At 40.7% G+C, this 14,360-nt stretch overlaps 1 protein-coding gene across 1 annotated transcript in view; it reads right to left on the bottom strand.

The window, feature by feature from the left end:
- LOC136676226 (ATP-binding cassette sub-family A member 2-like) overlaps positions 1 to 13,948 on the bottom strand; it is an 85,965-nt gene extending 72,017 nt beyond the window's left edge. The window contains exon 1 of the mRNA XM_066653072.1: positions 13,807 to 13,948. Coding sequence (XP_066509169.1) covers positions 13,807 to 13,872 — 66 coding nt within the window. The 5' untranslated portion in view covers positions 13,873 to 13,948. The remainder of the gene's footprint in view (positions 1 to 13,806) is intronic.
- Between the last annotated feature and the right edge of the window lie 412 nt (positions 13,949 to 14,360).

Below are 14,360 nucleotides of genomic sequence, written 5' to 3'. Positions count from 1 at the left end.
ATGTAGATGCCTGTAAATAGATTTGACATAAAACCTGTTGCCATGGTCTTCTCCTGGGTCCAAAGGGAGTTCACATGAACCTGTCACCTTTGTTATAGTGTATCAACTGAGCTTTCAGTCTCTACACCACTGGTATTATGTCCATCTGTGTGTGTGCACAAGAGTTTATATATATATATATAATAAATACATTTCATAATAATAAAAAATAAAAATACAGTTAAATAAAGGTAAACAATACATACAACATGTATATTGTACATAATATATCAGAGTGGACAATAATTTTAGCCCTCACGTGGGCCCAAACAATGTTGCCACATGCTACCATCAAGAAAGCACTGCTGTTTACCTCAGTTCTCAATACACTTCAGTAAAATTAACTGGACAGAACGGTACAAAGTCTTTAGCCATGGCAATGTATACATGGCTACATGCTTGGGCTACAAACTGTTGCTGACTCCACCCCTTCTGTTATGAGGCATGGATCCTTTTTTCCCAGTGTCAGCATTTAAATGCTGCATTAAGACCTGAGAGGCATGAGGTAAGCCTAGCAAATCAGGGTCTAAGGCTAACAGGTAGCAGTCTTCATAACAGGCCCCATGACATTGCATTAGTCTCTTTAAAGTATGCTGGAGTATCTACCATCTCTCTGGTGAGAACACTGCAAAAAATCTCCCCCCAAAACACACACATATTCACACACACACACACCCACCCACTCTTCCATTAGAATTTACAGTTAGCATGTATAATTCAAACGACTGGCATTTCACTCTCTAGCAGTTTTCCCAGATATAAGACCACTGCTCAGCCTGTGTCTTAATCCTGCTCTCTCTCGCTCTCATCCTCTCACTCTCTCTGAATACCTGTTTTTCTCCCCTCTTTTTTCTCCAGCTCTTTCACACTGTATTCATGTTCTTAATGTATCTGTCCTCCCTCACTAATTTTCTTTGTTAATGTATAATCTCTGTTTTTCACTCTATCTCCATCTCTACTTCAGTCCCTTTCTAATTCTTTCTTTTTCTCCTTCGCAATCTCAGCCTAAGTCTCACTCACTTACTGCTCTCTTCAGCCGTATATATCTCCCTCAATTTCTCATCTCTTTCTTAATGTCTCCCCATTTTACTTACTTGTTCTTATTGTACAGTTCACTTCAAAGAAGCTTTTGTGGCACGAGTGTTTCAAACATTATTTTCTTTGTCTTTCCGTCTCTCCCTCTTTCCCAAGTCTCTAAAGTGATCACAACTTGTGTCAATTGCTCTCATACTCTCTCTCTCTGTTCCTATATCGTCATCTGTCCCTTTCTCTCCCTTGTTCACCCTCTCTAATTTGCTCTGTCTCTTTCTTTTTCTCTCTCCTTTCAATTTCTCTCACTCTCTCTAGTCTCCATAGATACTCAGTAGTCAGTTCTGTCTGGCCATGCCTCAGCCAATCAGTCAGTGAGTAGAGCTGAGAGGAAGTAGGTCAGTGTGTGTGTGTGTGTGTGTGTGTGTGTTTCGTTTTGTTGAAATAAGGTAAATGGCAAACAGTAACAACAAAGCCCTAAGTTTTCACCAAGATCCAGCCATCAGCCCACTCTCCTGAGACACAGCTCCAGTGTCCTGGAAATGGTATAACACCACCCAGAGAGAATGACTGTGTTTAAACATATACACTGTAAAAGTGTGTGTGTACCATGTGTGAATATATGCCAATATATGAACTAAAATAAACGGAATACTATACCATTAACTTGAATGAGTTTAAAACAATTTTGTTCTATCCCTTTTCCCCCCATTTCCTTTGCTTCATTGACCACCTGACATTCTTTCAGACCCATTACCTTGAGTTCTCATCTCACAGTGGAACAACCAGGCCTTGCATGTTTGTTATGGGTCATTTTTAAAAATAATAATTTAAAAAATACCTGTTGTAAAAACAGTGTCTGCGTGTGTGTGTGTGTGTGTGTGTGTCCAGAACTAAATATGTTTCCTGAGGTAGTGATAACACGATGGAGCACATCAAAATGCAGCACATAAAATGAGCTTGCGTTCACATAACTGCATGAAACAGCCCTTCACATTTATGTAATTATTTATCGAAGGTGCTGGAACACTGTTCCGGATCACTGCGGCCCATTTCACCCCCTGACAGCCCAGTGTGAGGGATTTACCCTTTGGATCTAAAACTGTGTTATTAATATGAGCATTTTTTGGAAATAAATACCAATTGTAACTCATGCAGATTATTATCAACAGAGAGAGAGAGATGAGTCAGTAAAGAGAAGTGTATGAAGAAGTCAAAAAGTGATAAATCTGTCAAGGTGGTGAAGAAATTTAAAGCTGATCAAATAAAGATCATGACACAGCAAGATTTCCAGCACTGTGAACACTTTTAATGTGAATGTAGGTCAAAGTCAGCTTTGATCATTAGACATTGTAAATTTAACAGAAACCGTATGTGTAGGATTGTTTTGATGGCACAGTTACTGTCTGATTAGCCATCAAATATAACATCTGTGTGACACTGCAGTAAAACATCAAGAACAGCAGCTCTTCAAAGCTGTCACACACTCTGCACACAAGCACACACCAAGCTCGATGTGCGAGAAAAAAAAACAGACTGATAAATCACTAACATATCAGAAAGACAGAAGGACCGAAAGACAGAAGGACCGAAAGATATGTCGGACGTTTTAAATAATGACCTTATATACAAGACTAACCTTCACAAGGCCTGTACAATGATAAAGGCATGGTCTAATTTTAAATTAACTATTTTGTTCATAGCTCACAGAGAAATTTAAAATCTAAAGTTTTATCAATGCCACATTTGTTTTCTAAGTAAGAGATATATCCACTACACTTTACACAGTTTGTATGTGATTTAACAATACAAAAAAAGTGTATGTAGTAGAAGAATATATAAGAAATGTGCATGTATAATGTGGTGTGTAGAATGTGCTAACTCAATTAAGTGATTCCAATAGAAAAGCGTAATGACAATCGGGACTGTAGATTTATAATTAATAGTTTTAATTTATAGTTAATAGATTTAATTTAAATATTGTTTTTAAAATCAAAGCATTCACTAAGCCCATCTGCTATTTTCTTAGTTCATAACCATCATCATCAGAAGCAGCAGCTATTTTTTTTTTTATCTTACTAGCATTGTCCTGCATGGAGTTACAGCCACAAAAATACATTTGATATTTCAAGGAATATTTACTTACTCTGTTAGCAAAAGAGCCTACAAATTCACCATCAGTTAGCATTAGCATAGGTTTCTACTTACCTAGTCAGCCAGTGTGGCTACTTTAAACATATATTTTAATAATTACATACAATAAACAAACAATACACATTGCTAAACCACAAAAGAAAACTGATAGTCAATTACAATTTAGGGATTGCAGCAGGCCTGACCATGTCTTGACTAATCAACTTCATCTGTACAAGGGGAAAATGTTGATATTTTTAAAAAACACTGCTGCTGTCCTGTCATGCTGGCACTTCATATTTCAGACATAGTGTTAAGAAACTTAGAAAATAGCAGGACTTTATACATTCAGTGTCTGGAGCAGCATTGCTAATGCTGCTCACATTTGCTGACTTGTCAGCTACTGAAGCCAACGAGCCCAGCCATCAGCTTCCTAAATTCAACCTGCCTGATTAAAGTCGGTGACGTAGCTGAAGCTAATCTTACACAGCCAATCCTTTCCTCCAGGGATTCTGAAACACAATCAAACAGAGCGCTACCAGTGCTAAAGATAGCTCACAATACACCCATGGTATACACAGCACTGAGCTAGAGCGGAGTTGGAGAAAGTAGGCCAATCGGTGTAATTAGGTGTCTAAAGAATCAGATATTGTTTGTAGAATTTGGCAAAGTAGAAACCGAGAAATTCTGTCACTGTCACACTTGTACAAGCCTGTCACCTCAAATAACTCAATTAAAACCTTTATAAGCAGCTATTGTTTGTCTAGCTACCACTGCTGACACAATGCTCAATTCTACTGTGTTATTGCCAATATTTTGTTAACGGCAAAAGTTTACAATCATTTGTGATGAATGTAAAAAACTTTTGTGGTTTACACAGTGGTTTTACAATGAAATACATTGAAATCTTTCAGCTTCATCCTTTTACCCTGCTTTTTGGAGATTCTGTGCACATTAGGAACAAGTATCACATATTATAATATCTGGCAAATTCTTGTGAACTAGTGGCAAAGAAATGGTGGAAAATGCAGTGACAAACTGACAGATCTCTGTTTCTCTCCTCACAACAATGTCCTTTTCTCTGTTCAGACTTCAGCATGTACCGTTTCTTGATTCGTCCATCCATCCATCCATTGTCTACCGCTCATCCAGGTACAGGTCGCTGGGCCAGCAGTCCGATTAAAGAAACCCAGACATCCCCCTCTGTAGCCTGCCCTTCCAACACTTTTGGAGGGATACTGAGGTATCCCCAGGCAAGTTGAGACATATAATCTCTTCAGTGTGTTCTGTGTTTTCCCTGGGTCTTCTCCCCATTGGACATGCCCGACACATTTCACCAGGGAAGCATCCAGGAGGCATCCGGACCAGATACCCAAACCAACTCAGCTGTTTCCTCTCCAAGTCTCTCCTGGATGTCCAAACTCCTCACCCTCTCGAAGGGAGGGCCCAGACACCCTGCGGAGTCCGGATTACCACCTGTTAACCTTCCGCTCTATCTTTCCCTCATCTGTGAACAGGACACCTCTGAGCAGGAGCTCCCTTCCAAACTGGAGAGAGCACAACACCCGTTTTGGACAGAGTACCATGGTCTCAGATTTGGAGGTGCTGATTCTCATCCCCGCCACTTCACACTCAGCTGCAAACTGCAAACTCGCGGCAGATCTCATCCACCCACGGAGCCTGGAACTCTAGCCACCAGAGTTTTCTGACAACCTCGGCCACCTCAGCCTGGGTGATAGACGAGCCCTTCCCAAGCTCCGCTTCCTCTGTAGAAGGCTTGTTGGCGGGATTGAGAAGATTCTAGAAGTCTTCATACCACCGCCTAACAATGCCCCCGGTCGAGGTCAACAACTACCCACCCCCACCACATACAGTGTTTATGGAAAACTGCTTTCCCCTCCTGAGTCGCCTGACGGTTTGCAAGAATCTTGTCGCAGCAGACCGAAAGTCGTTTTCCATGTCCTCATTGAACAACTCCCAAACCCAAGTTTTTGCCCCAGTGACAGCTGAAGTTGCAATCCACATGGCCCTTCTGCACCCATCAGCTGCCTTTGGAGTCCCAAAAGTCAACCAGGCTCAATAGGACTCTCTTCACCTTGACAGCCTCCCGCATCCGGGGTGCCCACCACCAGGTCTGGAGACCGCCACTACGACAGGCACCAATAACTTTGCGACACAGCTCTGGTTTGCTGCCTCAACAATGGAGGCACGGAACAAAGCCAATTCGGACTCACCAACCTCCCCCAGGATGCCATCAAAGCTCTGTCAGATGTGGGAAATAAAGATCTTTCTGACAGGTTCCTATGCTAGACGTTCCCAGCAAACCCTCAACACATGTTTGGGCCTACCGGGTCTGTCCGGTATCCTCCCCGACCATCTGATCCAACTTACCACTGATCAGCTGACAGCTCAGCACCTCTCCTCACCCAAGTGTCCGAAACATATGGCCACAGGTCAGATGATACAACTATAAAGTCGATCATCAAAATGCCACCTTTTATTTTGGACACCCTTATGCCCAAACATGGTCTTTGTTATGAATAAACTGTGACAAGCATAGTAATCCAATAACTGAACTTCACTCAGGTTCAGATCGGGGAGATCATGCCCCTCCAGGTCTCACTTTCATTGCCCACGTGAGCGTTGAAGTCCTCCAGCAGAACAGTAGAGTCCCCAGAATGAGCACTTTCCAGCACCCCCTCTAGAATCATCAAGAAGTTTGGGTATTCCGAGCTGCTGTTAGGTACATAAGCACAAACAACAGTCAGAGCCCATTCCGTGACCTGAAAGTGCAGGTAAACTACCCTCTCATCCACTGGGGTAAACCCCAACATACAGGCGCTGAGGCCATGGGCTTTGAATAAGCTCACTCCAAACCTATGCCTCTCACCCTGGCCAACTCCAGAGTGAAAGAGCATCCAGCCCCTCTCAAGATTGGTTCCAGCGCCAATGCTGTGTGTAATATGAGCCTGACTATATTTAGCCGGTACCTCTTAATCTCACTCATCAACTCAAGCTCCTAGAGTTTTAATAACCAAGGATCAGAATGCCAGGGTCTCCACCCTTGGCTGCTACCTGATCCACATTACACTGGAACCCTATTACTAACTCTAACTCTTCCACAGGTGATGAGCCCATAGGAGAGTAGAACCATGTTATTCCTTCAGGCTGTGCCCAGCCGGGCTCCATTAGTGAAGGTCCAATCACCAGGCGCTCTCCAAGGAACCCAATAACCCTATTTCGGATGAGAGAAAATGTATCCTTGTTGTTCTTTTCTCCATGGGGGTCTCTTGGATCACTCTTTGACTGGCCCATCACCTAGGACCAATTTGCCTTGGGAGACCCTACCAGGGCCTATTACCCCAGACAACATAGCTCCTAGGCTCACTCAGGCACGCAAACCCCTCCACCACGTTACGGTGGTGATCCAAGTTTCTTGATTCATTACTCATTATTACACAGACCTGGTACTCAATAACCCATTCAATGAAAAATAAAAATATCTGCATAATTATACATTTATAGAATAGTTAGGTATGTAAACAGTCATTAATACACCAATAACTGATTATTTTGATTAATGATACATATCTAGCAATGAGGGGCGGCTCATCAGGTAGTGTCGCAGTCACACAGCTCCAGGGACCTGGAGGTTGTGGGTTCGATTCCCGCTCTGGGTGACTGTCTGTGAGGAGTTGGTGTGTTCTCCCCCGTGTCCACATGGGTTTCTTCTGGGTGCTCCCACAGTCCAAAAACACACGTTGGTAGGTGGATTGGCAACTCAAGTGTCTGTAGGTGTGAGTGAATGTGTGTGTGTGTGTCTGTGTTGCCTGTGAAGGACTGGCGCCCCCTCCAGGGTGTATTCCTGCCTTGCGCCCAATGATTCCAGGTTGGCTCTGGACCCACTGCGAACCTGAACTGGATAAGCGGTTGCAGATAATGAATGAATGAATGTAGCAATGGGTTAGGCTGCAGCAGAAAAAAAATTAGAAGCTAACTTTTATTAAATGTTTATTTCAGGTACAACCTCAGTATGTTTTCCATCCCCTCTCCTCACTGTATTCCCCGTGTATGTGTGGGTTTCCTCAGGGTGCTCAGGTTTCCTTTCACAGTCCAAAAATACATGCTGGTAGGTAGATTGTTTATTCAAAAGTATCCACAGATGTAAGTGATTGGAAAAGTGTGCAATGCCCTGTGATGGACTGGTGCCCGGTCCAGGGAGTGTCCCTGACTTGTACCTGTTGATTCAGAGTAGACTCTGAACCCACTAAGATCCTGAACAATATAAAGCATTTGCACAAACTGATTGAATAAATGTAATCAAATAACTTCAACTTCCTCATCCAATGGTACTCCCCTCAGTTTTGTTTCAGAGCTCTCTGAAACCATGATATAATTTAAATAAAAAATATACTGATAGTAGTAAACAAAGTGTTGATAATCCAGAACTAAACGTCTTCTAACTTTAAAAAAACAATGCCTATGAACATGCATAGTGTTATCCAGTATAGTATTTCAGACTCTCTGAAAGTCTCTAAGGTCTGCCAGTTTAATTAAATAAATGTTCCCTCAAATAATAATTGATTATCAACTCAAAACTTAATTAATTCTCAATTATAAATAGTGGCAACCCTCAACTGGTAAAACAATTAGTAATGTGGTAAAACCACATTTGCTCCTTCTACATCATATGAAATAATTATTTTCCAGCATCAAAGTTGAATTCCATGAGTGCAAACCCAAAATCAAAACAGATGACTGAATAATGCAGAGCTTTAAAACAATGTTCAACAGTATTCAGCATGGTTTGCTTTGATATCATTTACAACACGGCTCACATCCAGTTCATGCTCAAGTTATGAACATTAATATTCAATATCAATCTGTCCTTTTCAGCAACTCTGGAGTTATAGTTCCATCCTAAACTGCTGGCAGGCTATAAGACTACTTAGAGATTAAATGCTTGGGATGAGTCAGGCCTCCAATTCAAGAGCACCTCATGAGCTAAGAGCTAAAAAGGATGGGCGAAAAACCTCCCCACTTCAAAACACTGTGGCATTAATGATGAAAGTGATGTAGCACTTGGCCAGGGCACTAATATGCTTTTACTGATATAAAATGTGGACGTTTTGAAAATGATCATTTTCTCATGACCAAGACTGTCAGTTTGCATTTAAGACATAATGGCTGCTCAGTTTACAACACATGGCTAAAAGCTTGTGTATACTTATCCATCATTTCTTCTAAAATCATGAATATTAAGTGGGAGATTGCTCTTCTTTGCAGTATTAACCACCTCTAATCCTCTGAGAAGTTATTGGTGATTTAATTAAATTCGGTCACAAGAACCTTAGAGGGGTCATTTACTGATCACAAACTTCATTCCGTCTCAGTTCTATACCAAAGTTACAAGATAAACCAGACAAGACAGAGAATGCAATGCTGGGTAAGGATGCACCAATTTTTAATTTTTTGGCCAATATGATAACCGAAAATTAGCACCTTGGAGTAGCCGATACTGATACTAAAAACCGATCATTTTATTTTTTTGTAACTAAAGCAAATGCACATTGGATTGAAACAAACCCATTCTTTTTATCATAGGTTGTCATAGGACAGGCCTTTACAGTAGAGGTAGGTGAACAGGTCCCCACTAATGTCAAGAGCTAATCTACGGCATTGTGCCAATAAGTGCAGCACAGAGTTTGTTTTGGAGGACAAGGAAGAGATCGGCATAAAGCTGCTCAAAGCTAGCGAGGGAGAGAGAGTGTTTGAGCGAGTGTTTTTAAACCTTTATCAATGTTTTAGTAATAAATTCAGACACAGAATGAGTCTAGACCTATTTTTCATGTATTTTAAATAAAAGGTTCTCCCGCACTGTGGTGGTTGAGAGTATCTTTCTGTCGTTTAATCTGCTGTGTGTGTGTGTGTGTGTGTGTGTTATTTTAAATTATATGCGCAATCACAAAAAATGCACCAAGGAATTGGTTGTAATATCGGCTAAAATTCCAATATTGTGCCGATAACAATAACTATAAAAAATCCACATATTGGCAAAGAATATATTGGCCACCGACATATTGTGCAGCAGTAATGCTGGGGTTTTACCCCTCTAAATGACATTTGGCATTGAGGATGGTGACGTCATGTTTGGCCGTACAAGAGAATCTCATTCACTCTATTGGTGCCTTCCTATGGACATGCTGTGAGTGAATTGGAACATATATGAGCAACGGATGTATCTTAGCTGTATTTGTTTTATAGATAGTGTTTATTACTCTTGCTCCCGTAGAAGGTGTGAATGTATTCTGCAATATAGGTCATCTGCTGCATGCTTAAGATTGCTCAAGCTCAGAATATATTATAACTAAATAAACAGTTAGTTTCCTTTTCTGAAAATGTTGTTTCTTCAAGGTCTCTGATCTGACTAGGACTTTTCAGAATATTTAAAATATTCATGTAAGATGCTAAAAACACCCCTTAAAACTTCAGTGTACCTGTGCTTGAATAAATTACTGTCACTGCTAAGCTTCATTTATTCATTCATTTTCTACAACCGCTTTATCATGTTCAGGGTTGTGGTGGGTCTGAAGCCTGCCCAGAATCACTTAATACAAGCCAGAAACACACCCTGGGCAGGGCACCAGCCCATTACAGAGCATCACACACTCACACCTATGAATGGTTTCAGAAACTCATCCAATCATTTTCACACACACATCTATGCACAATTTTGAATAGCCAATAACCCTACCAATTAGTTTTTGGACTATGGGAGGAAACTGGAGCACCTGGAGGAAACCCAAACAGACATAGGATATGCCAGGACCCTGGAGATGTGTGACAACAACTTCATCTGAGCAACCTGTTGTCACTTGGTTTCACTCAGCTTGGGGTTGATCACCATACTTGTAAAATGATTGATTGCCAGATTATCACAAATCATTCTGGAGCACTCCAAAATGTTCCCTAATTATGTTTCAGGACTTTTTCACATTTCACATTTATGTAGTTTATATTTTTAAATTATGAAATATGTTTCACCTACATCCCTTCAATTCATGTTAGGATAGTTTTAAATTTGGATGAGCAATTTACCTATTTAACGAGCCAAGGCTGTGTACAAAAGTGTGCAAACACTGGACCTTTGTCTTATGCGGAAACAGACCTGAAACCAAGCAAACGGTGAGGAAACATTTTCTTAAACTTACAAAAAGTGATTTGAATTAAAAATTGTGCACCTCACCTTTAGAGGCGTAGTTCACGACTGTAATCAAAAACACTTTTTATAAAATTCAGAAGATATTTCCTCATCATTTGCTAGTTCTCAAGTCTGTTTCAAGTCAGTCTAATGTGTTTACAAAGCCCCAATATCTGTAAATGAATGAAAAATCAAAGGCTTGGTCCGCTATCCAATTTTCTCACTCTCTCTCTCTCTCTCTCTCTCTCTCTCTCTCTCTCTCTGCTCGTGGCAGATGCATCTGAAGTAGTTTTAGACAATGGACAGAACTCCACACGTTGAAAAGCACAAATTTAAATGAGGATTGCTCTATTCCTGCTACATGTGTTGATAATATTGACTTATTTTTGTTGTTTAGAATCACAGGTGGAAATGTCTCCAAAACCGGAAGAAGGCTAACTGCATAATCAAAAGTGCTACAAAACTATGAGTAGAAAACAAATGAGGTTCTGTGGTAATTCAAACAGTGAAGAAAAACTTACAGACAAGTTAAAATTCAGCCATGTATAAACATCAGTTGTTATTTTCCACCAAACATACCATTCCACGTTAAAAGAATTTAGAGCTGCATTTCCCCACAGTCGTCTCCATCCCCTTTAATGCTGAATGATATACATTATACTGGTTTGGAGCAAAATGCTGCTTTCCAGACAATTTTTCTGGGAAGGCTTTACTTATTTCAAGGCCAATTCACATTCTGCATGGATTACAACAGTATGGTTCCTTAGGAAGAGTCCAGGGGCTAAATTAGACACTCCTCAGAGACAGTCACCTGTAGCGGGACTCAAAACCACAACCTGACCCTGAAGCTGTGTGACTGTAACACTACTTGCTGCCCAAATGGTAAACATTTCACTTTAAAACTATAGCATATGGTCCCTTTAGTTACCAAACATTTGCAGTGTTGGTAAAATAAGAGGTGATACAACACAGTGGAAAAAATGCCTTTGTTCCAAGATGGTTTTTGTTTTTTTCCTCCAACTTATGTGTTGCTGGGATTAAAGTTAAAATGGTCAAAATGTAATAAATAAATGTTGCCTTTTTCAAATTTTCTTTTAAATACAGAGGGTTTTTGATTTAGACATCAGTGCATTTTGTTCTTATTTACATTTCACACATTTTCACAGTATTGTGACATTCTTTTTATCAATAACACTCAACAAAGGTTTATTCTCTCAGCATTCAGCAAATGTTTCTGTATCTAAATTTAGAAATATATCTTTCCATGCAATAATGAACTGAGCTTTAAGGAAATGGCACCATTCCGGTCAGACACTGAATGGAGAACATCTGTGCAATGTTAGCAGTAGTGTTAATGATTATCTAGACTGTAAGTAATAACATTTCACAGATACTGAGTATGACACCTATCAAATGAGACACAGATATTTTCCATGGTTTGCATTCAAAAATTTGCATGTTTTCCTCCCACACCCCTCAGCTCTGCCACAAGAGTGCTGGTTACGGACGCTCTCATCAATAATCTATGAGAGCTGTTCAGCCTCTGGGAAGTACAAATTTGGTGTTAATTAGGGCTGCGCAATGCAGACGAAATAAACTGCAATTACACTGCAAGTGAGATACTTGTATTATAACAAACTTGGTTCTCATGAAGAACAGATCAAAATAGTGGCTGAAGATTTTTCAGATCATATCTGTGTACTGAAATTATTTATTTTGTTATGTGTTTAAACATTCATCTGCCAGGAGCAAATGAAAACAAGCCATTCGATTAAAACTCCATTTACACACTCACAGAAATGCTTGACACATGATTTGTGCTGATCAGAGTACTGAGCAAATCAGTCACGTCGGTAGTTCAGTACAACATTCATTTAAGTACACATTTTTTATAGGAGATATTCCAGTGGGACATTGCAAGAGCGATGATAGAACCTAATGAGATTCCTAAAAACAATGCAAGACCTTTGCCATATGTCAAGCATGCATCTTTAAAAGACTAGGGCTTAAATCTTGCTTCGCATCTTAAAAAAAAATCCACAGGTTTTTCAGTTCCTCCTTCTACCGTGTAGAAACCAAAAGAAACCAAAAATAAGAATGTGCAAATCAAAATATGAGGCTTCTAGTGTCCTCAGGGCAATGGACTGGCCCCAGAGTCCACTTAAACTGAACATGTTTTGGATATGCAGTTGTTTTCTTTTAGGTCCTCTGAGACTCAGGGTGGTCCACAAGTTCTACACTATTGTGAATAATAATAATATATAATAACCTTTTTCCATATAGCACCATTACTGAAGGTAATGACATGATACACAACAGAGACAACAACTAAAATAGAAGAAAAACATATCCATGGAACAGCACAGTGCATAGAATAGAATAGAATTCTGGAGCTGTCACAAATGAGAATAAAGTCATTATGTCCAGTGTCAAGAGCTGGCAGGAGGAATATAAATCCCCCCAGCATTGGGCCATGGAACAGTGGAACTGTGTTCTTAGGAGTGACAGAGCTCCAATCAATTTGAACTAATCATCCAACATCAGTAAAGGAACTCATTAATGCTGCTGTCAACTTCTTCATAGTTATTATTTACACATTATTACCAGTTTACCCCAGTTGAAGGGGGAGAACTATCATTAAATATCCTTGATTTCAGGAGAAACTGCTGCTACAATTTGGACACTGCATTTTTTTTAGCAGAGCACAAAACAACTGTATTAAAAACAAACAATACTTTTTGAAACCCAGCTCTGAATGTTGTGAATTATTTATATCATTCCTACCAGACACGGCTTCCTAGTTTGGGGAAGAGTGAGGTGTGGTTAAACAGGTGGCACAGAGTGAAAGAGGTGCCTAGCTGTGGTGTAGTGGAAAAGCTAGGGCGTACATGTGGGTTGATCAATGGACGGGGTTAAACAACACCTTTGGCAAAGGTCCGAGAATGTGGAGAAGAAATAGTATAGCTAACATCACCCCCCACCCCTCTTTGTGCCAACAATCCTGCACATTCACTGAGTTAGAGCCAAGCCCAACAGGTTTCTCCATCCTAGACGCATCAGTCTAACAGAAGAACCACCACCTTCATTTTGTAGCTGGACCATCGTTAAGGCAGTCATTGTCTGTGTGCAACCTGTTAGTGGGATTCTGTTGCTTCAACTTGCTCGAAAACATCCCCAAGTGATCTTCCAGCAAAACACCAGCCTCTTCACTGGCGGTTAAACCAAGCACGAAGCCTTTACATCATCCCGCGGACGCACTGTCTTCAAAAAAACGTTAATGGAACGTTTTTCCATCGTCTTCTCGGCGTCGTGGAGCAGAGACATAAACAGCGCAGGCCTGGACCTATAAGACACAACACGCCGCCGTTGGAGCGGCTGAACGTGAGTAAATAAAGAGCGCTTACCGGTCCCCTCCTCTTTAGAGAGACGTTTTTCCACAGCAGGAGGTGGAGCTGGTGAAGGAAGCCCATGGTCGAAGCTCTGGGAGCGGATCACCTATCGGACTCGGACTCGCCTGGGTCAGCTCTTCTCCATCCATCCGTCCATCCTATTTCTCCTCGTCTCGGTTAAACTAACTCTGGCTCTGTGTGTGTGTGTGTGTGTATGTGTGTGAAGCCTGAGCCGGAGAACTGTGGGCGGAGACCCAGTAGACTGACAGCTATAAGCGAAGCCCGCGGACGAATCGGTTCTTTATGAATCAATAGAACCAATCCAGCAGGCCGGATAAATTAGATTAGATTTAGATTAGATTCAACTTTATTATCATTGTGCAGAGTACAGGTACAAAGCCAATGAAGTGCATCTAACCAGAGGTGCAAGATAGAGTATATTTACATATAGAGTACAGAGTATATATAGATTATATAATGTATGTATACAGAGAATGAAGGGATACTGGGATGGTATAAAAACTATTATATATATATATATATAGGCAGGTGCTTTGCTGTGCAGTTGA

Source organism: Hoplias malabaricus, chromosome X2 (genome assembly GCF_029633855.1).
Source record: "Hoplias malabaricus isolate fHopMal1 chromosome X2, fHopMal1.hap1, whole genome shotgun sequence".
In the NCBI taxonomy this organism is placed as follows: domain Eukaryota; kingdom Metazoa; phylum Chordata; class Actinopteri; order Characiformes; family Erythrinidae; genus Hoplias; species Hoplias malabaricus.
The sequence above is the reverse complement of the archived record's forward strand: the minus strand, read 5'-3'. Positions and strand labels throughout refer to the sequence as shown.